Below are 24,249 nucleotides of genomic sequence, written 5' to 3'. Positions count from 1 at the left end.
AAAATGTATATATTTTTTTCAGTTGGACATATTGTTGACCTGAATACTGTTGGGTCTCTGTTAGGCAAGAAGTACAAAATAGATATTAGATAGCATTTAGCAGAAAGTCCCAGCTAGAAAATGGTAGAATGGTGTTCTGAAATCCAGTAAATGATATTTTTAATAAGCTATGAAAAGGATCCACAATATGAAAGTCAGGAAGAGCCATTAAGTAAACTGATATCAATATTTTACCTTTAAATTAGAAGACAAGAAAAAACAAAACTGTATTTAAGAGTCACTATTCCATGGCCTCCACAGACAGTGAGAATGATCAAAGGTGAAACAATCAAGGCCAAAGGCAAAGAATCGTTCTTATAGCAGAGGAGGAAGTAACGGGATTGAGTTACCAAGGGCCAAATACCCTCTTCATTTGAAGAGAAGAAGCTAGCTTGCAAAAAAGTTTAAAATAAAGTTGAAAGGTATAATTAAGGTAATTTAAAACAAATTTATTTCCAAATGAGAAAATTATATTTCAGCAGAATTCTGTCATTAAATTATAAGTTAATGAGGAACTACCTGTGCCTAGTTCACTAATCAGTTTTCAAGGAATGCAGTTTTAATTTTGTCTAACAGATTTCATAATAAGCAGATAAGCAGCATGCTTACTGCCCAAGAAATTGCGATTGCTCCCCTTTTTATGTTTGACCTGCATCTTATAAGGAAATTAGCAGTGCTTTTTCTCTTTTAAAATCCTTTTTTATGTGATCTCTTCAAATAGAATTATTTTTGTAATGAACAATGATATCAATTATAATTACAGACCCCACTTACATTTATTGTCTATGGTACACAGCACCAAGGCAGATACAACCAAAGTAATAATTAACACTGAGACTGCTAGGATTCAAAGGCATAATAGCAAGTGTTTTCATAAGAATGACATGAGACTGTTGGAAGAATCATTTCAGGAATGTGGTGGATTGACATGAAATCCACAGAAATGAAACTTCGTGGGTTCTGTATATGAGCACACAATTAGCATTTTCTCAGTTGTACAAATGAATAATGGCTCAGAAAACTAGCAGGAGGAAAGGGAAGAGGTCTCCCCAGTGGATGCTAAGAATACACCTGAAACTCCCAGTGATATAGCTGCAAACCTCTCATTGTGAAAACTTCAACAGAAACAAACATCTGTCCTTTCTTCTACTCTGTGCCATGGACAATGCTCTTTTGGGGAGTTTTATTTTTTCCTGTTGAAGAATTCTCTTTAAGTTCATTTTCATTTCATTTCACCACGTTAAACTTTTCCCATTTGGCAGAGAAATGTCAAGAGGACTAGGACATACTAGAACCAGCAGCCTGAACTCTTCCTTATGCCATCAGAATACCATCTAGTACAACAGTGCTTCATTTATCTGAAAAGAATATATTTGAGCAAGAGTTCTTCAGAATACAGCCCAAAACATCAACCAAAGCATAAGTATGTCTGCATAGCCAGCATAGATGCCCTAAACCGTAATACAAAAGTTTCTGTACTTTATTAATTGGAGAGCTTGCTACTCCCGTGTTATATCCAGGACTCCTAATGTTTGTAAACTAGTCCAGTATAGTTCACATCACAACAGAAATGCATAAAGCCAATATCCCAAGCCCTCTAGCCAAGAATAATGATTGAAACTTGTAACAATAGAGGAGATATACAAATTAATTTCAAAAGACATTAATTATAAAACATGGAAGTCAGTTCTTTCATTTACACATTCATTCATGCAGTCAACTCAGTGATTATGAATCTATTACCTATTTTATAAGAAGAATATGAGGCAGAACTATGAGATCCCACGTAAGTTATGAAACAACACACACCTTTCCTTCTGTCTGCTTTCCCACAGGGATCCTAGGTAATAGGCATTTGTCATGTTTCCTATACTCTCCCCTCTTCTGTCACTGCTTCTTTCCCAGCTCCAATTACTTGGTTATCATAGACACTGCTAGGTTCTTACCTGATGGATTGTTCAAGAGGTAGACCAATCAGACCTTTCCCAGGATTCTTGATACTGAAAATGAAGGAATCACGAAGACACCATATGTGATAACTCTTGGTGAAGTTGGTGGCTGAAGGAAGAACCCATCAGAAGGGAAAAGAAAAATGCTCTCAGGAAGAGAGCAGAGTAATGGCAATGAAGAAAGCTCCAAATTCAAGCTCCAAATTCCTGATGATCTTGTATTATAAATGCATTATTTGGCTGTAGTTTGTCCAGTTTTTCCTTCAGTTACAGGAAACGACCCAGTGCCCTTGATACTTTCTCCTGTTTCCTAAGTTATTTTGAGTTGTGCCTTTGTGAATTGTAGTCTCAAGACATTTGAATAACATGATCTGAAAATAATTATGCACCTTTCCTTGATTTGAATAATATAATTATGCTAGTTGTCCTAATCATGATAATATTGAATCCTAATATGTTTTCTAGCTTTTTGTTTATTTGGGGTTTTTTTGTAATTATGTGTGATTAGCAATCATTTCTCTTTGAGTATACGATAAAAATGAGAACACTTTGACTATGCTATAAGATCTTCACTACTACCTAACACAGAGAAACTATACCAGAATTTTTTCCAAAATTCTAGATGTTCAGTATAGTATCGTAAGTGCAGTGAGTTATCAGATAGTCCTTTCTGATTTTAACAAAAGGTTCTCCAGCTCATGTACCATCTTTCACCATGAAAAGTTTCTTCACTGCGTCATTAAGACAAATGCTCAACAGGATGAATTCTGATGCGTGCTAGTAGTGACAGAAATGTGCTTAGCCAGGTGAGGCAACGCTGACTGAGTCACACAGTGTTCCTCCTTACTCAGATCACACACTGCCATCCCCTTATGAGTAGGGATAATCAAAACGACACCATTATCAAAGACAGCAATAGACGTTTGCCAGTAAATGAAAAATAAATATGAAGCATTTAAAAATAGGACCTTTACATGTCTCACCAATATTAAAATATCTTGTTTTAAATTAGTATCTATCCCAGGAACTTTTACATATGAACTAAATAGAAGGTGGGATAAATAAGTGGAACACAGAGAATTTTGGGGGCAATGAAACTACTCTGTGTTATACAATAATGGTGGATATGTGTCATTTTAGATATGTTCCAACCCGTAGAATGTACAACACCAAAAGTCAACCCCAATGTAAATTCTGTATTCTGGGTGAACAATGATGTATTAATGTAGGTCCATCAATTGTAACAAATGCTCCACTCCAGTTTAGAATTTTGCTAATGGGGGAGGCCATGCAAGTGTGGAATGGGATATATGGAAAGTCTCTGTACCTTCCACTCAATTTTACTGTGAATCTAAAACTTCCCTAAAAAATATTCTATGAAAGAATTAAGTGTAATACATAAATAGAGGCTTGCAAATCAGACACATTGAAAATACAGTATTCACTTCTGCAGTTTTACTTTCAGTTACCTGCGGTCAACCATGGTCTGAAAATATTAAATGGAAAATTCCAGAAACAAACAGTTGATAAGTTTTAAGTTGCTCTTTGTTCTAAGTAGTGTGATGAAATCTCAAACCATCCTTGTCTGTTGTGCCTGAGATGTAAATCACCCTTTGTCCTGTGTATCCACGCTGTATATGCTCACCTCCCATTAGTCACTTAGTAGCTGACTAGGTTATCAGGTGGCTTGCAGTATTGCAGTTAATGTAACTTTTATTTTAGTAAACAATGACCCCAAAGCTCAAGAGTAGTGATGCTGGCATACTGTTATAATTGTTCTAATTTATTACTAGTTATTGTTGTTAATCACTTACTATGCCTAATTTATAAATTAAACTTTATCATAGGTATGTATGTATATACAGGAGCAAACATATAGGATTTAGAATTAACTGCAGTTGCAGGCATCCACTCAGGATCTTGGACCATATCCCCCATAGATACGGGGTGGGGACGACTACCATACCTGCTTTAAAGTTATTAACATTTGCTATTCCTTATAATTCATTAGAGTAACCATTGGCTCACAATTGTGTGTGTGGATATATATAAATATATAATATATAAGTGTGTGTGTGTGTGTGTGTGTGTGTGTAGATAGATAGATAGATAGGTAGATATAGAGATTCAGTATGCCTTTTAGAATATTGTTACTTTCCCAAATAACTCTTTAAATGACTATATATATTTGAAAGTACAGTGTGCCTTTTTTGGTGACTCTAGCTGGTTGGTATCAGGTTGCAGCCATGGTCCAGGGCCTTGCATACCATGATACCATTTACAACAGGCAGCCACCATGTGGCATTTTGTTTCTGCCAACAGGACTGATACTGACACTGTCCTGTGTTTGGGCTCAAACTTTAAAAAAAAATGAAAACCTCCCCACTTTTCAAAACAATGAATACATGTTCCCCACCCTGTGTCTATGTGTTCTCATTATTCAACACCCACTTATGAGTGAGAACATGCAGTGTCTGGTTTTCTGTTCTTGTGTCAGTTTGCTGAGAATGATGGTTTCCAGCTTCCTCCATGTCCCTGCAAAGGACATGAACGCATCCTTTTTTATGGCTGCATAGTATTCCATGGTGTATATGTGCCACATTTTCTTTATCCAGTCTATCATTGATGGGCATTTGGGCTGGTTCCAGGTCTTTGCTATTGTAAACAGTGCCACAAGGGATAGCAGGAGGTGGGAGGATTGGGGAGGGATAACATTAGGGGAAATACCTAACGTAGATGATGGAGGGATGGAGGCAGCAAACCATTATGGCATGTGTATACCTGTGTAACAATCCTGCATGATCTGCACATGTACCCCAGAACTTAAAGTATAATTTTAAAAAATTTTTAAAATACCTAGGTGATGGGTTGATCTGTGCAGCCAACCACCATGGCACACGTTTACCTATGTAACTAACCTGCACTTTCTGCACATGTAACCTGGAACTGAAAATAAAATTTGAAGAAAATAAATAAATAAATATGAATACAAATACCCTGAAAGAAAAATGGGTTAAGAATATAAACAGGAAATTTGAAGGAAAGAAAAAAATAGAACAGTCCCCAAATGTGTAAGATGATGCCCAACTAGGCTGATCAGTCAGAATGGCAATTAGGATGACATCGCAGGATCCCACATTGCATTCATCAGATTTGCAAACATTTTCTGAATGTCTGATAATAGCAACTGTTTCTGAGAACACTGGAAAATGCAAGTGCTCGTACACTCCCGGTAGAGTGTCCTTACCACTTTGCTGAGCAGCTATTATTGATAAAGATGCATGTAATCAAAGAAGTCTTCATGAAATTCATCCTACAGAATCTCTTGGATGTGGCCTAAGGCAACATGAGACATGTTTGTGCAAACAAACATTTTTGAAAAAAAAAAAAGTCAATAAAGAATGAATTAATAAATTACACATTTCCACATTAGAATAGTATACTAGTTAAAATGAATGAACTACATCTACATGCAGCAACAAGACTCATTTTAAAGATACGATGTAGATTGCAAATAGCCATTGGCCAAAGAATACATACAATATAATATGGTGTTTGTAATATTTAAACATGCAGGGATTCATACCTTGGAATAAGCAAACTTTTTATGTAAAGATCCAGATAGTAAGCATTTGAGTCTGTTAACAACTATTTAACTCTAGCATGAAAGCTGCTATAGACAATACATAAATGAATGAGTGTGGCCATGTTTCAATAAAACTTTATTTACAAACACAGGTAGCAGACTGGATTTAGCCCTCAGGTCTTAGTTTGCCGAACTCTGATCTATACCAGTTTCATCAGAATACTATATGAAAATAGGTATGGTATTGATATCTACCTTTCAAAATAGATCTGGCTCCTTGGGAGACAGCAAGCAAAATGGGATCAGGGAGAAGTACAGTATGGACTAGAAATATCTACAACATATTTCTTCCAGAAAAGACACTATCTTTGTCTGTATACCCCTTTTAGTCATAAGTCAAATTGCCAATGGGAGAAATTTCTCTTTGATCTTAGAACTAGGAATAGTTGTTGCACTATTACATTAATTTGGATCTAGGGCAACTGTGAATCACGTTAGGATTGAACCTTCCACTTCACGTTGGCTAAAGCAAGTTTGAGTTGAATTGATGACCTACCTGTATCAAAACTCTAATACTTTAGACCTGCATTTTGCAGCTGACCTCACCCATCTCTTCATCTTATTTCTCCTCTCATTTCGCCTCTTCTTTGTTTTGCTTCTACTTTTGTTTCATCATCATAATGTAGTAGTAAGGTGTGCTGACTCTAAAAGCAAACTTCCCAAGTTCAAATCCCAGGTGTGCTGGTAACTAACTGTGTGGTCTTATGCCAGTTATTGAATGCCCCTGTGCCTCAGCTCTCCCATCTGTAAAATGGGGTGGTAAAAACAGAATATATTTCCTAGAGTAGCTGTGAATATCAAAGGGGTTAATTACTTGCAAAATGCTGAAAGCAGTGCCTGGCCCATCATAAGCACTAAATCAGTGTTTGATACAGAATACAGTAGAGTGGATTTATTTGTCTTTTATTCTTGTTGAGTTGTATCAGCCCACCCAAAATTTTCAAGAACAAAATAACGAAGAATCACGGTATCTAGAGCAAATATTTGGAAACACAAGAAACCAGTCATCTAATTCCAAACTGTGACTTTTATTAGCTCCGAGGATATAAATGTGTTTTAAAGGTGCTTTTAAACTTTGAATCCTCATTTGTAAAATGAGAGTATTAACTATATATGCCTCTTGGAGAAATGTAAAGAGAATTAGTTATTGGATGCAAAGAACTTAGCTTAGTGCATAATAAACATTCAAACAACAGCTGTAAGAGAATTGGTCATTGTGAAATAATTGCTGGTAGTATCAGATAAATAGAAAATCGTGTGTCAAAAATGATAGAACTTAGGCACAGTGGTACATGCTTATAGTCCCAGCTACTCAGGACTCAGGAGGCTGAAACAGGAGGGTCACTTGAACCTAGGAGTTCAAGCCTGGGAAACATAGTGAGACTCCCATCTAAAAAAATAAAATAAAATGATGAAACTTAAATAGCTTTAGAAATGAAAGTACATTAATTTTGTGGCATGGTAGGAAAACTTGGTATCTCTGATAATGTCAAGACTGGCATCCTCATAACTGTGCCAGAACCTGTGGGGTGAGGCAATGGCAGGAATGATCTCATGGACATAAAATACAAACATACAATGAAACTCCAGTGGAAACTCCATGGAAGAGTTCTTCCATACAGTTAGGGTCACTGTTATCCCCTTCATGAGAATAGATCAATTATAAGACAGAAAATATCACTTAAGAAGCTTCAAGATATTGGCAAGATGGCTGACTAGACACAGCAGAGAGAAACGTCTACCACTGAGACCAGGACATTGGGAAGACTGGCACACTCCTAGCAGATCTTCAGAGGGAAGGCATTAGGAGTAGATGAAGGGAAGATACAGATGATTGGCTAAAGGGAGAGGAAGCTGGGAACCCTGCACAGGGCTACCATACACTATAACTTGTTCCTGGCCCCCAGTAACTCCTGGGGAAGAAGTGAGTAGAACATGCAAGGAGCAACCCACTCTCACCATGAGCCTCAGGATTTCTAGTAGGATACTCCTCGACCACCAGGACACTTGAGTTGGCAGGGAGAGCTGCTTAGAGAAGTGGTAGGGGCAGAACTCCAGGTGATTAGGATCCCAGAAGGTTTGGTGTGGGAGCATTTACAGTGGTCTTCCTAATCTGGATTTGCTTCCACAGGAGACTTTCGTTCTAGAGAAACTCTTGGACCTGATCTCTAGAGGCTGGTCTTAACCATGACACAGGCCAGTCGACCTGAGCACCCCTCCATCTGCAGACTTCTCCTGGGGCCCCAGCCTGGCCACATCTGATTGTAGTGCAGCCTTAGGTGCCCAGGGTGGGAGATACCTCCTGGGGGCTCAGGTCATAGCTCCTGTGCTGGCTGAACACACATAACCAACAGAGAGCACTGGCAGAGCGGCCTCCATGGAAACTCACAAGCCCAACCACACCCTCCTCCCACTGTAGCCTCCTCCATGACACTTTGCCTGCACACACTCACCCATGGCTACCCCCATATAGCTTTGCCAGAATGTATGTACATGGGTGGACCTCCCCTCCTCTACCCCACCAGCACATGTGTATGTGACCACTCTGCCCTGACACTGCTGCCTGTATGAGTGTACCCTGCCCTCCACCCACTCTGCATTGCCTTTTCTGTCAGAGCTTTTGGTGAGCATGGAGCCCACCAGCCCCGCCCCCACCAGCTCCTGGCCCCTGCACCAACACTGCTGCCGGCAAAAAACTAGAAACAAAAACCAGCAGACCTGCCCCAAACCTGCCCCACCTCGGAGCGCCCGCCAATGCTAGCATGAATGTGCACAGAAGGTGCACACAGTCCTTCACTCACCAGCACCCTGACCCTGTGCTAATACCACCAGCAGTGCTAGCTAACACATGCACAGTCATTGGTGGGGGTCCCCAAACCCCCCAACTGTGCTGCTACCACCACTGCTGTGAAGGCCAGCACAGAGGCCAGCACCCTGGTACCCACTAGCCCTCTGATGTAGCCTACGAGTGTGCACCCCACTGTGGTGCCACTGCTACTGCTGCTGGCACATGGGAACAGGAATGGATCCTGCTGCCACTTCCCTGCTTAGTGCTTTGGCTGGCACCACCCATCGGAGTGTTGTGATCAGTGGTCCAGGAGCACCCCGACCCCTCCAGCACAGCAGGTTGGTAATTTGAGGAGCCAGAGAATAAAGCTGGGCTGATACAAATCCCCCAGTGTTAGAACATGCAGTCCAGGAGTCCTGAGCTGAGCCTTGGCCCCCTAAAATCTTTCAGAAATGAAGCCAGTAGGCAATACCGTTTAGGACATAGGCATGGACAAAAATTTCATGACAAAAACATCAAAAAGCAATTGCAACAAAAGTGAAAATTGACAAATGGAATCTAATTAAAAGTGCTTCTGCACAGCCAAAGAAACTATCATCAGAGGGAACAGACAATCTACAGAATGGGAGAAACTTCTTGCAATCTATCCATCTGACAAAGGCCTAACATCCAGAATCTATAAGAAACTTAAACAAATTTATAAGAAAGAAAAAACAGCCCCATTAAAAAGTGGGCAAAGGACATGAACAGACACTTCTCAAAAGAAGACATTTATACAGCCAACAAATGAAAAAAGCTCAACATCACTGATTGTTAGAGAAATGCAAATCAAAACCACAATGAGATATTATCTTACAACAGTCAGAATGGCGATTATTAAAAAGTCAAGAAACAACAGATGCTAGTGAAGCTGTGGAGAACTAGGAATGTTTTTACATTGTTGGTGGGAATGTAAATTATTTCAACTATTATGGAAAACAGTGTGGCAATTCCTCAAGACCTAGAACCCAAAGTACAATTTGACCTAGCAATCTCTTGACTAGCTGTATATCCAAAGGAATATAAATCATTCTACAATAAAGATACATGCATGCGTATGTTCATTTCAGCACTATTCACAATAGCAAAGACATGGAATCAACCCAAATGCCCATCAGTGATTGACTGAATAAAGAAAATGTGGTACATATACATCATGGAATACCGTGCAGCCAAAGGATGTGAACAGGTCCTTTGCAGAGACATGGGTGGAGCTGGAAGCCACTATCCTCAGCAAACTAACACAGGAACAGAAAACCAAACACCACATATTCTCACTTATAAGTGGGAGCTAAACAATGAGAACACGTGGACACAGGGAGGGGAACAACAATACACACTGGGTGGAGCCTGTCAGTGAGGTAGGGAGGGAGAGCATCATGGTAAATAGCTAATACATGCAGGGTTTAATACCTAGGTGATAGGTTGATAGGTGCAGCAAACCACCATGGCATACTTTTACAAACCTGCAGGTCCTGCACATGTATCCCAGAACTTAAAATAAAATAAGATAAAACCAGTTGACTGAACCCACCTTATGCCACAATCAAACCCACAGGTTATCAAATAGGGTAAAAGAAAAAAAAAAAAAGGATGACAACTTCAAAGATTGAAGGAACATCAGCACACAGAGATGAGAAAGAACCAGCATAAGAACTCTGGCAACTCAAAAAGCCTGAGTACCCTTTTTCCTCCAAACAATTACACTAGTTCTCCAGCGAGGGTTCTTAACTGGGCTGAGTTGGCTGAAATAACAGAAATAGAGCTTAGAATATGGATAGGAATGAAGATCATCGAGATACAGGAAGACACTGAAACCCAATCCAAGAAAGCTGATCACAATAAAACAATAGAGGAGCTGACAAACAAAATAGCAGTATAGAAAAGAATGTAACTGACCAGAAATAGCTGAAAAACATACTACAAGAATTTCATAATGCAATTGCAAGTATTAAGAGCATAATATACAAAGCTGAGGAAACAATCTCAGAGCTTGAAGACTGACTTTGTGAAATGAGACAGTCAAACATGAATGAAGAAAAAATAAAAAGGAACAACCAGAACCTCCAAGAAATATGGAATTATGTAAAGAGAAAAAAAATCTGTAACTCTTTGGCATCCCTGAAAGAGATGAGGAGAAAAGAAACTACTTAGAAAACATATTTAAGGATATCATCTATAAAAACTTCCCCAGCCTTGCTAGAGAGGCCTTCATTCAAATTCAAGAAATGCAGATAACCCCACAAGATACTTCACAAGAAGATCATTCCCAAGTCACATAATTATCGGATTCTCCAAGGTCAAAATAAAAGAAAAAAAATGTTAAATGCAGCTAGAAAGAAAGTAAGGTCACCTATAAAGGGAAGCCCATCAGACAAACAGCAAACCTCTCAGTAAAAATCCTACAAGCCACAAGAGATTGAGGGCCTATATTCAGCATTCTTGAGGAAAACAAAGTCCAACCAAGAGTTTCATATCAAGCCAAACTAAGCTTCCTAAGCAAAGGAGAAATAGCCTTTTCAGACAAGCAAATGCTGAGGGAATTTGTTATCACCTGACCTGCCTTACAAGAGCTCCTGAAAAAGGCACTAAATATAGAAAGGAAAGATGGTTACCAGCCAATACAAAAGCACACTTAAGTACACAGATCAGTGATATTAGAAAGCAACCACAAAACCAAGTCTGCATAAAAACCAGCTAACAACATGACAACAGCATCAAGTCCACACATATCAGTACTAGCCTTGAATGTAAATGGCCTAAATGCCCACATTAAAAGGCATAGAGTGGCAAGCTGGATTCCGAAGTAAGACCCAGTTGTATGCTGTCTTACTTTTTTTAATGTGGTTGCTGGAACATTTAAATTACCTATGTGGCTCACATTTTACTCCTATTGGACTATATATAATGGAAGCCTTGGCTTTCAACCTAAAAGTTCAGACCAAGTTAAATCTTCCCAACTTTTTCTAATGCCTTTACTATACCTATTTCTGATGTGGAACTAGCTCCTGACAAACATACAAAACTATATCTTGCCATCAATTATAAATACTTCTACCAATGCAGAAAGTTGGCATGGAGATGGAAATGTCTAAAGCTTGACCCTATAAAATATTGTACCAGAAACGTATTTTTGAAACCAGTGCCAGTAGTTATTATTCTCAGTTTAAAATATCTAATTTGAGGAAAATTGATTTTTAATTTGTTATATAGTTATTGTGAAACACTCTTCTGTGTCTGCATAAAGCTTGGTAAGCAATAATTTTGCTTCCCTATTGCAGTTATTTTGTGCTGTCTTTTTAAGTCCTCTGTCAGCATATAGAGTTCAAGGCCTCAGTATTTCTCACCTGGACTACTGGACCATTACAGCTTCCTAATTGAGTTACTCTTGTTTAGAATCTCAGCCTCAAATCCATCCTTGACCTGGCTGCCAGATAATCTGTCTGATATGCAGCCTAGCCCTGGATCCTCTCATCTCCCATTCTAAAAAGAAGAAGCTTCTAGTGGTATCACATTTTTTAACTGATTTATCTCCAGACACCTAAATGCTCTTTATCCTCTGACCACAACTTTACTTTGTTGTTGCAACCCCCTCTCTCTTTTCTAGACCACATTTTGTTTGCTCTAACTCCTGCCATGTTACCTCACCTCTGGCTCTTTCCCCAGTTTTCTCTGTTTAGAATTGCCTCTTTTCTTCCCCCATCACTCTATGTTCCCTGCTCCCTCCAGTCTCATCTCAAATATTATTGTATTACATGACAGTGTATTATCAGTGCCTTAAGTAGGGAAGCAAAAAACAAAGGACAAATTAAACAAAAGTGGAAATAACAAACAAACAAACAAAAAACAGGAGGCAAAGCAATTGAACTAAAAGACATTATTTCATTGAAGAGGGAGCCAAGTCAAGTACAACAATATCAGATGATGACCTAGCTCTCATGTCATCTTCTCTTGGAGAATTTTGTAGGGGTTTGGGCCCAGAATGTGTTGTGTGTTCCAAGTAATCACCCAGAATGGAACTTCTATTTTTTTTTTTATTTGTAGACTTGCTCTTTTCCATTATCTTGGAATCCAAGTGAGATCATTGCTGTGTGGTGTGAGATAGGGATCAAGATTAGGAGAGCAGTGAGACATTGACAGTGTTGGGAGAAGGGAGAATACCGCATATTGTGTGGCATTGTGACTTCAACTGGTATAGAGAATTTCTAGAACTGCAGTTAACAGTTAAAGATACCAGGTATAGCTGCCTTGGCATGCATAGTAGAGCAGGAAGATTATGTTTGCATGTTCTGTTGGAAATATATTTGATTATATTGTAAACTTTTTAATGACTGTTTATCTGTTTGTAATTCAAGGAAATAATAAAAAGTTATTGAATGGACACACAGCAATTTTCTATTTATACACATTTTAAAAAGCAGAAAGAACTTTATGTACAAAGAATATCTCCTTAGGAAAAGAGTAGTCCCTCCAGGATTTGAATTTATTTTTGTCATTTTCACCCAAAAAGGGGATAATAAAACAAAACACCTTTGGGATACACATTGAAGTAATGTGTCTTCCTGGAAGCCAAGCTAAAAGCATGTGTCTAATGACTGTTCAGTATTTAAGCTAATGCAAAATGTGATTTACATTTTTCAGGAATGGACAAATGAGGTTTTCAGTTTAGCAACAAACCTGCTGGCCCAAAACATGTCCAGGGATGCATTTCTGGAAAAAGCGTAAGTAACTCTAATTTTATTGCTAAGGGCGTTGCTTCTTCTAAGTCAGTTTCCTTTCTCCTTTGTGAGTCTTTTGTTTATGCTGCACCACCTTCTCACATTGATAAACATAAATTTTCCTTTGGGATTTGCTAGAGAACTGATACCTCCCCTGTTCAGAATTGGAAGACTTCCAAGAAAGATCACTTTTCCTCCAAGCTGCACATCGATGTTACACCTTGGCTGAGGTCGCATGAATGTCAGTGCTTTTGACACACAACAACACAGAGACACTTCCAAATCCTGGCAGCTGTGCTCAGAACTAAAAATTATTAATTTCAGATAATGTTCTGCTTCTACACCTGCCTATGTCCTCTCAATTATTAATCTGAGGAACAGCATATGTTTCTCATTTCTCTAGAGTTACAGATCTCTGATAGATGCTACAGTTACTTCCTGACTACTTAAATCAATAGGCTGACATCCTGATTCCATCTCATGTAGATGACCCCAGCAAGTATTAGTAAGAAAAGAGAAAGGATCTAAAGGAAAGAGAAGAAAGAAAATAAGGAAAGAAAAGCGAAACAAATTGTCAGATCACTCTGGAATTGCCACAGCCTTTCTAAAAATTGTTTGACCAAGGAAAATAATGACTTAGGCATGATGAGCAGTAAGGAAAGCTGGTTGTGTTCATTTTGGAAGCTGGGGCTGCTCAGGAGGTTAGGAAGTCTTTAAATCAAAACCACAAGTGGAAACATTAATAGGTGGTCCTCTGTTTTGTTTAATAGAGTTCTCTTTTCCCTCTTCTTATGTAAGACATACCCATCATTCCAGACCTAATACCTCAGCCACATTCCTTTTTTATTCTTCTATGAATTCTTTTGCTTTTAGTCAGTACCTCACAGGTCTTCATTTAAGAGCTTTTTTGTAGGATTGCCTTCTCTCCTGAGTTTGTTACCTTAAGGACTCTTCCTTCATGCCTCTACCTGTTCCCTTCCCTTCTTCCTCCTTCTTTTTATCCTTTGATTTTGTCATCCTTCTTCTAGAACATGTTTTCCAGGCAATGTTTCTAGAAGATTTGTTCTTCCATGCAATGCTAGTGAAAGGACACAGGGGTAAATAACATGTTTTATCTGAAACATAGCATGTTATTGCTAGTTGGCTAATCAATCTCTACTACCAATGTCTATTCCAGAAAGATGTCTCCCTATGAATAGCTACTATCAACATGTCTTTTGGTGAACATATTATTAATATTTTTGTTGCACACATCTAGCTTTGGGATTGCTGAGCCTTAGTGTGTGCAGCTTCCTGAAGTAGAATTCCCAATGTATGCATTCATCAGCATTGACCTAGAGTTCTCATTCTGACAATGAATATGTAAGCAAACGATAAGCAAAATATGGTTAGGTCTCAGAAACATAATATTGAGTGAAAGAAGCCAAACACAAGAGTATGATTCCATTTATGTAAGGTTCAAAAGTAATCTATGGTATTTTTAGTTAGGATAACATTTCCCTTTGGCAGGGGGTTTGGGAAGGACTTCTGGAATGCTGCTAAAGTGACAATATTCTATTTCTTAATCTGGGTGCCAATCTGTGGAGACTTGGGCAATTTTAGGAAATTCAGCGAACTGTACAAAGGCATGGGCCTTTTTAAATGTATTTTATTCGTCAAGAAAAAAAGCTTTTTTAAAAAAATCAAACCCTTGTTTTTCTGCTTCTCCAACAGCTATACTAAACTTAAGCTGCAAGTCACTCCAGAAGGGCGTATTCCTCTCAAAAAGTAAGCTTCATGAGCATTTCTCATTATTCATTTTATTTTCTTCAAAGATCTGAATTCATGCCATGGCTCTGTTTTGTTTCTCCAGCAGGCTAAGTGGGAGTGTGGAAATGCGTGGTAGCCCCATCCTCCCTCATACATGTCTCGTGGCGGTGCAGCTGCTTTCCTCATAGACATCTCCCCGGGGCTTCCCTTTCCTCTGGCATCATTTTCAAGAATTACCAAAGCAGGAAATGGGTAGAGGAAGTGGAGGGAACCTTGCTACTAAGCCCAAAAGGCCATCTGAGGTTCAGATCTATTCTAGGAGTAGAAATTGGCTGACCTCAGTGCTTCTTTCTACCAAGATGACTGTAGCCCTCAAGCGGGGTTTGCAACCTCAGATGCTAACAGGATCCAGGCAGGGAATGCAAATGATGAAACAGGTCAGGAGGAGGAAGAAAAAGCAAAGAGTAAACCTTGTCTAAAGGAGATTACTAACAAAAAAAAGTCTATCTCTAGGTCATATTCGGCCAAAAGTCTTTAACTTTTGACAGGCTGCTAGAAAGCTTCTGCAGATAAACAAATTAAACCAGGCACAGTGGCTCATGCAAGTAATCCCAGTGCTTTGGAAGGCCAAGGCAGAAGGATTGGTTAAGGCCAGGATTTTGAGAGCAGCATAGGCAACATAGTGAGACTCTATCTTTGCAAAATTTTTAAAAATTAGCCAGGTGTGATGGCACATGCCTCTACTTCTAGCTACTAGGGAGGCTGAGGCAGGAGGATCACTTGAGCATGGGAAGTGGAGACTGCAGTAAGCTGGGATCATGCCACTGCACTCCAGCCTGGGCAACACAGTGAAATCCTGTCTCTAAAAAAAATAAACAAGAATTAAAAAGGGAATTAATTTAAAAATAAATAGAAATTAAAAAATAAATTTATTAATAATGCAAGGTACACCTTGGGGCAATGGGCAGTAGTAGCAAGGGAACAAAATTAATACGGATGTTTATGTTAGTGCTTAATATTAGAGATGATGTAATGTAATATTTTTTAATTAGGTCAGCACCATAATCCTAAAATATTTATTTTATGCTAGATACCTTAATTTTAAAAAGCACACAGGTTGATCATTCTGAAGACAGATGCAAATGCATGGAGGAATGGTTATCTTTTAGTTCGTTAAATATAAATAATAAATAGATTTGACCAAATGGAATATTTTGAGTTTGGAATCATCTGTTAGTGTTGTAATCCATATGCCATTTAAACCTCTCTTCTTTGTTATGTTTTCACTTCACAGCATATATCGCTTGTTTTCAGCAGACCGGAAGCGAGTTGAAACTGCTTTAGAGGCTTGTAGTCTTCCATCTTCAAGGGTAAGCATGTAGTGTTACTCTATAGTTTGAATGTTCATTCCCTCCAAAACTCATAATGAAACTTAATCCCCAATGTGACAGTTTTGAGAGATAGGGCTTTTAAGAGGAAATTAAGAGCCTCCATGATTAATGGGTTAATAGATTAATGGATTATCATGGGAGGGGGACTGGTGGCTTTATAAAAAGAGGAAAACAGACCTGAGCCAGCATGCTCCGCCCCCTCACCGTTTGATTCCCTGTGCTACCTAGCAAGTGGAGAGTCCCCTCTAGCAAGAAGACTTTTTCCCAGATGTGCCCTTTCAACCGTGGACTTCCCAGCCTTTGTAACTGTAGGAAATATGTTTTGATTACTATATATTACACAGTTCCAAGTATTCTGTAATATGCATCAGAAAACAGACCAAAACTGAAAATTGGTACCAAGAGGTGGGGTTTTGCTGATAACAAATATCTGAAGCAGCTTTGGAACTGGGTAATAGACAGCTGCTGAAAAAAGTTCATAGAGCTGACTGGAAACAGCCAAGACTCTGGTGATGCCTTTTTTCACTCTTATAACCCCAATGTTTAGTTTTACAATTTATAAGCTACATAGGCAATTAGTATGGTACTATGTGTTTATAAATCAATATATTTACATACTTTACAGAGCTGTGCTCAGAAAGTTTTTACTGAGAGGGATGCAGAATCAAAACAATTTGGGTAACACCTACTTTGCTCATACAGTGGTAAAGTTGGTGAGAGGACAAGCGTGTAACACACTTTTTGTTTTTATGCCTCACATATACAAGATACATCATATACATTAACCACCTCAAATAAAACAATTTGCCTTCATTTTGATTAATGTCTACATGACTGTCTCTAAAATGATTTGTTACTACTGTTTCTGGAAGTTCATTGTATAAAACTTTTTCCTTATGCAGACCTCTCTTTTCTATTACAAATTATTTTTATCTTAGTATCTAAGCAACAAGGAAGCATTTACTTAAGGAAAACACTTACTTTATAAAAAGAAACTTTGAATCCCTCAAAATGTGCCAGCAATGTTCCAGTTGCACTGAATTGGGTTGTAAGGCCATTCTTATACTTATGATTGAATTATAAAAGTATCAAGTGCTCTGATTGAATTTATCAGCCAACTCTTGTTGTGAAGACTTTCCAAAAAACAAAGTTCATTAACAACTTTGGTAGGTTCCAAGAAAAAAATAAGAGCACCTCTCCACTATCACCTTCCTTCTATAGGTGGGAAAAGCTAATGAGGCTGCAAAAACAGAGCAGAGTTGTGGAAAGCCTCCCTCAAAACATTTTCACCTTCATTTTTTTTTTTTTTTTTTTTCCGAGACAGAGTTTCGCTCTTGTTACCCAGGCTGGAGTGCAATGGCGCCATCTCGGCTCACCACAACCTCCGCCTCCTGGGTTCAGGCAATTCTCCCGCCTCAGCCTCCTGAGTAGATGGGATTACAGGCACGCGCCACCATGCCCAGCTCATTTTTGTATTTTTAGTGGAGACGGGGTTTCACCATGTTAACCAGGATGGTCTCGATCTCTTGACCTCGTGATCCACCCGCCTTGGCCTCCCAAAGTGCTGGGATTACAGGCGTGAGCCACCGCGCCCGGCGCTTTCACCTTCATTTTATAAAACAAAATAAAATGTTTGAAACTGCTTTTTTGTTAGATGCTTTGCATTAGGAAAAACGTAACAATTAAGGTCCTGTCCCTGACTTCAACAAAGTATTTCTTGAGATTTTACTATGTGCCCATAGATATTGAGAATATGGTAGTGAACAAAATAAAACTCAAGGGTTCAAGGACCATAGAGTCTTCTGGGGAAACTCAACAAATGCATTTGTAAACCGGGGGAAGTGCTATAAAAAGAAAGACTGGAGAACTATTGTTGAGAAGAAGCAAAGCTCATTTCAGAAAATGAAAACAATGTATGCAAATCCCTGAGGCCGGAAATAATTTCCCCATTGGGTTTGAGTAACTGAGAGAAGACCACTGCATTCAAGCATAAAGAGAAAGCATGAGAGATGGATTTGCAAAGACCTACAAATAATTATTTTTTCCTTTGCAATCACTTCTGATTTTACCTTTTCTGGATAATGTATGGTAAAATATAATGATCAAAATATTTAACTTATGAATCCAGCTAAGGGAAAGAAGGAATAGAAAATTAAATGCATCAAACAATTTCTCATAAATTGTAATTTTCTAAACAATTGGATTTTAGCTATTCAGTCTATAAATATAAATTCAGTAAGCTGCTATGTCTGTTTTATGTTCCAACTTTCAGACCAATGTCAACTGCTGACAAATTTAAAAGGAAAATGAGATTCAAATAACAAGAGTTATGTTTAAATTGGAAAAAAAGTCTTGAACAAATTAAATGTAATGACAATTATCCGAAGTTGGAGATACTTTAAAAACAATCTGTATCCTAAAATTTTGAAAGATTATTATTCAAAGTATAATTTACTTGAATGACTTACAGAATTAGAATGTTTTTAAAATATCTGAAAACCAAAGATAGCTTCAGAGCTAGGAAATAAATGTTTCTGTGAACTATGATGAATCAAAACTCTGTTTAAAATCTCTGTGTAATTTCATTTCTACATAACAATGACTGTAGAAAATATCCACAAATTAGCAAAAAATTTTGGCCATATTGACAAGAAGTATTTTAAACAAGCCACAGAAGAAAAGGGTTATATAAATTGTAGATGGTTCTGCATAAATGGAAGCATATTTTGTAGCCAATAGACATTTCAACTAGATTGAATTGTGCTCTGTAAATAGATATATTACCAGAAACACAGTGGATATCCTGTTGAGTTTTTTTTTAAAACATGGTATTTGTGCACACTGTTAGGGAAAATGAAGGCACTTGAATTTGTATCCTGGCCAACATGATCCACTGGAATAACACATTTCTTGAGAAGGTGCTACTCCTTTAGAGATTACAGTTGCTAGCCTGAAGTCACCCTAATTGTTCAAAAGTAGTCCTGTATCCAAAAAGAGAGACAAAGCAATTTCTGTCCTTCTGTTAACCACCCAAACATATTTTCCATTGAGACCTTTGAAAACTGTTCCATATTAAAAAAAAATACCACTTTACCCACAAACTTTCTGAGAACTGAAAATAGTTTATTTGCATCAAATTCCCTTGATTTAAGGCTTATTAACTTGAAAAGAGCTCAGTGACATTTGGAATTGTGTAGCAGTCATACCATAGCACTGGCATATGGAGTTGCATTTTAACGAAGAAGACAAGGAATAAACCCATGTATTTGTTTCAAATAATAAAGTTTACTTTAGTTGATGGGCACACATGTAATACAAAGATAAATTAATTATTTTAAATTTGAAGAATACTATAAATTTTACTAAAGAATACTAGGAATAAAATGTATAAAATAACTTCTTGTGTAACTGTAGTATGTTGCCTTTCTTCTATGCCTTACATACTGAATATAAATCAGAAACAATCATTTTTGTACTTGTGATTCTTCAAATCAGTAATATCAAAATTCTACTTTAAAACCACATTAAGTATTCAGTTTATTATGAGTCATTTACTTGTAGTTATTTCATGTATTCCATGGCTAATTCAACATTTTATTTAAAGTTTCAGAATGAAAATATTGACAATATGTTGATTTTCTGAATTTACTGGGAAATTGTCCATCAGCTTATCAAGAAAAACAAGTTTATGTGCGGACTTTATTCATTAGTTTCTGCTTCAGTGAATTAATATATTTTGAAATAATATTTTAATGAAATTTAAGTACCCGTTCCTCATATAATTATTTGCAAACCCCCATCCCAAAACTAATAGAATATTCAGTGTACTGGTTTTTAGCATAAGGTATAGAATTAAGCAACTCAGATTCAGAATATAGCCATTGTCACCCTATCACACCCATTTGCTCACCCAGGTCCTTAGAGAAGTTTCATAACCTCCTAGGGCCTGAGTGTTCCTATCTATAAAAGTGGTACAGTAATAATGCCAACTGCATAGAGTTGATGGGATTACATGAAAATATTCAAGTAAAGCTCATAGAGCTATGTTTGATATACTCTGAGTGCTAATTTTTATTTTCATTTTGAGTATTTTTCATATGCATATACTGGGGAGATCTTTTCTTTATTTGGCATTTGGATATGACATTACCAGTTCTATGGAATCTAGAAATCCAAATGCCACCAGTACTATCACCAAGATAGTTTAAAAAACATTTCCCTTTTGAGAGTCCTTGTCTATAAGCATGGTATTGAAACAATTCCATTTTTTCAAGTTTACCAATACTTTGCAGTTTCTAAAATAAATGGGCCTGGTTCAGATTACTAATTTAGATTATACTAACCTTAGTCACCCTTCAAAAAGGTCAAACGACAACAAGTAACCACTGAGAGTGTGTTTTGTATTGGATGCCTGATGTGATGGACCAAGTCCTGTATTAAAAGGGAAGACCTAAGGTCTGGTATCATCTCCTGGGTTCATCCAGCAAACACCGATTAGGTATCTGTTATATGTCAGGCACCATGCTGAGAAGACACAGGAATTAAATAAGAGATTGTCTGGTCACTCAAAATCTTATAGTTCAGTAGAAAATCAGAAAGATAAAAAATTTTTAAAAGCTGCGGAATGGATGCAACAGCAACATATAAAGGGAGACTGTGAACACAAAGAAAAACTAGTGTCATCTCTAGGTGATGTGGTCAGGAAGGGTTCACAGAGGAATATTTGAACATTGGGCATGGTCTATTAGAGTATTAGACCTTACATTTCCTACCAGACTGAAGGGAAAACGAATCTGTACCATTTACTTCACCAAGTTGTGAGATCCGAAAATGGAAAGTATGTGAATAAAGTTTGTGAATTTCAGTCTTGTTTAAAATGCAAGGAATTAGGGATTATCCATAGCTTTTACCCAAATATCTCCCCTATACCCTTTCATTTTCATTTTCAATAATGCTTACTTATTTTAACACCTCTCTACCGAACACTTTTTCTCCCGTTTTCACCTACTAAACCCAAAGACTTTGGGGTATCCTCATCAGTCAAGTTGGGCAAGAGAAAAATAAGACAAAGAAAATCAGCTATATTGAAATTTTTTCATTTTTCAATATGCTAACATCCAACTGGCAATGAAAATAATGTTGTGTTTATTCAGATTATCTCATTAATTTGACCCGCCTAATTCACAGCTGGTACATAAACAATGGTAAGATTTTAGTAAAGTATATTGTTCTATCAAATTATGTGTCAGGACTCTTATGTAAATTATATTAGTTTACCTGATATTTCAAAGGAAATAATAGCACATGAGTGCTCGCTATCAATTTCTCCACAATTCTCAATAAACTATGTTCATTCATTTAGTAAATATTTATTTGTACCTACTATATGTGGCACACTGGAAATAGAGCAGTTAACAGACAACACACATGTCCTAGCTTGTGTACTTCTGCAGATTAGCAAAGAATAGAGAGAATTGTATAGCTGGGAGCACAATACATTGAGTGTTGAAAAGTGAGACATGGAAGGTACAATTGGAAGACAAAACCCAGTTCAAGGAGCAGGCAAGGCTTTCTAGAGGAAAAAGGTTATAAACTAAGATGGGAAGGAAGAAAAAGAGAAATCAGTAAGTGAAGGATGACAGTTATTGATATCCTTAGATCAAATTAATTTATGTGTAAGTTGGGTGAGGTTGGTGGAGGGGGAAGTGAGGTGAACTCTATTTAGTAGGAAAATAGGAAAACACGCATGGGGTTCATAAAATCCAGTAAAGCTGGAGGCACTTGAGTTGGCCAGCATTGACACTGAGCATTTTCTTGCTCAAGAAAGATTTTAAATCTTTCTCTTCCCTCTGTCTCACAGACAATGAGTAAAGTAGATAGGGTCATTTTCATTTATTAAAACTACCTACAGAGCTCTAGGTGTCCAAATCAGAGAGAGGGTGGCACTGAAAAATGTGCACACTCCAGCTAAAGAGATTTCTCTCTTTCTGTAAATCAAGTGGAATTTTGGAAACCTGCTTGCAGATTATACTTGTTCCCATTTTATGAATGGCAAAATACTAATAAAACAATTCACAAGAAGTCCCCACTGCCCTTAGATTTGACCACTTGTGCTTATTATTTCAAAGTTTGTGCCCAAGCACCCTAAGTTATAATGGTACAACACATTGTACCATTCATGTGTTGTTTATATAATGATTCATGTATTGTTTGGTTGTCTCAAAATTCTGTTTTGCAAAATAGATTTTTCTATCTCTATAAATGGATTTAATAAAGGAAATATTACTTCATTCATTCATTTCACAAATAAGAATCTTCTGCTACCTGCCAAGTGGTGAGCTAAGTCCTCTTACTTGTTCGGAAGTGGTGAACAACTTCAGACAATAATTTTTAGACATTTGTATAACAGTACATTTCAAAACATATGAAAATGGTAAAAGGAAGGGTGTGTTCTTTTCTTTAAGGGCTTGAAAAATAAAAATAATCACATTAACACATACCTGAAATAGGAAGACTGTATGAAAAATGTCCTTCCTGTTAACAAAGTCTTGAATACATGCTTCCGGTTTCCATGGCAGCCCAACCAAACAGAAAAATAAGTCATAGAAGTGGCTTTTTATGTCAATGACTTGCTTCCTAAACAATAGGATCGGGAGCAATCAGTGAAAAAAAATGACGGGTGCTGTACTACTTATGAAAACTGTTTTACAACTTATCAGATTATTTAAACCAGAGGGAAAATTGTTTGAAAAAAATGACACAAAATTAGAATTTATGTTTTTATTTTGACTATGTCTGTCTCTATGGTCATTACTTTAAAAAAAAAAAAAGAATCAAGTAAAAAAAACCTAAAAATAATTCTGCCAAACATATTATCTTTCCTAGGTGTAATTTACTTTAGGAAATGTGTGTAGGAAATTGTGTTAACATCCCTTTAGCAGGAGAAAACTCTTAAGCTTAAATAAAACTGAAAAAACCACAGAAAAAAGGGTTTCACACCCCAAAGCCAGTGTCCAAATGAATGCTATGGTTGACCTCATAGATGTGTTATGAATGTTTACCCTGACCTCCTAGAAGAAAAGGAAAAAAAAAGGAAAGAGAGAGGGAGACGGGGGAGGGAGCAGAGGAAGAAAAATAAGAGAGGGAAGAGACAGAGAGAAAACAAAGAGGGAGGAAGCTGGGGAAAGAAAAAGACTATTTACTGACTCTGTTGTTTTATTTCCTAGAATGATTCAATACCTCAAGAAGATTTCACTCCAGAAGTGTACAGAGTTTTCCTGAACAACCTTTGCCCTCGACCTGAAATTGATAACATCTTTTCAGAATTGTAAGAGTACACATTTTCATTCACATCTTTTCAGCTTGCATTGATTCTCAGGTGGCTAGAACAGGACTTTGATTGGTAATTGGAGATGGAAGAACATCATACACTATGTCTAAAAGCAATATTCCTGTGTGATGTTTTTGATAGGATCACACAATCGTTCCCCTGAGAAGCCACCACTGCTTTTAATGAGTAGAAGTTTGCCATGATATATTGCTGGTGGTAGTTGTTTTTGTATGCTCAGATAACTCTGTGTAGTTGAAAGATTATGGATAGAACAGGAGGCATCTTGGCTTAGTGGAGATAGATTTATGTAGCAGGAAGAACTCTCTATTGGAAACCAGTTATTTTACCTCTCTGAGCCACATTAGTTACATTAGAAGTTTGGATTACTAAGAATCCTCTCAGCTGAAGAATTATTTGCTTTTATGTTAGAACTTATAAACTTATATCAAGGCATTACTTTTTTTTGATAGACTGGAAGAAAAAGAAAGAAACCAAAGCACTAAGGCAAATATGGGGAAAGTAGCAGTTTACCTTTCTTGAAATACTAAAATCTACATGACAGAAAATCCAAAATGTGGTAAACAAAATAAGGACTTCTTC

General features: G+C 37.4%; 1 protein-coding gene across 2 annotated transcripts in view; it reads left to right on the top strand.

The window, feature by feature from the left end:
- Nucleotides 1-24,249, top strand: part of PLCB1 (phospholipase C beta 1) — a 747,552-nt gene that overhangs the window by 498,439 nt on the left and 224,864 nt on the right. For both annotated transcript variants that reach the window (XM_064382245.1, XM_064382246.1), the window contains exons 5-8: nt 13,103-13,182; nt 14,893-14,946; nt 16,223-16,298; nt 23,546-23,646. In XM_064382245.1, coding sequence (XP_064238315.1) covers nt 13,103-13,182; nt 14,893-14,946; nt 16,223-16,298; nt 23,546-23,646 — 311 coding nt within the window. The remainder of the gene's footprint in view (nt 1-13,102; nt 13,183-14,892; nt 14,947-16,222; nt 16,299-23,545; nt 23,647-24,249) is intronic.

This window comes from Aotus nancymaae, unplaced genomic scaffold (assembly GCF_030222135.1).
Source record: "Aotus nancymaae isolate 86718 unplaced genomic scaffold, 86718_ANA_hifiasm-v0.15.2.pri h1tg000029l, whole genome shotgun sequence".
In the NCBI taxonomy this organism is placed as follows: domain Eukaryota; kingdom Metazoa; phylum Chordata; class Mammalia; order Primates; family Aotidae; genus Aotus; species Aotus nancymaae.
Note: the sequence above shows the minus strand (reverse complement) of the source record. Positions and strands in the feature narration are given on the sequence as shown.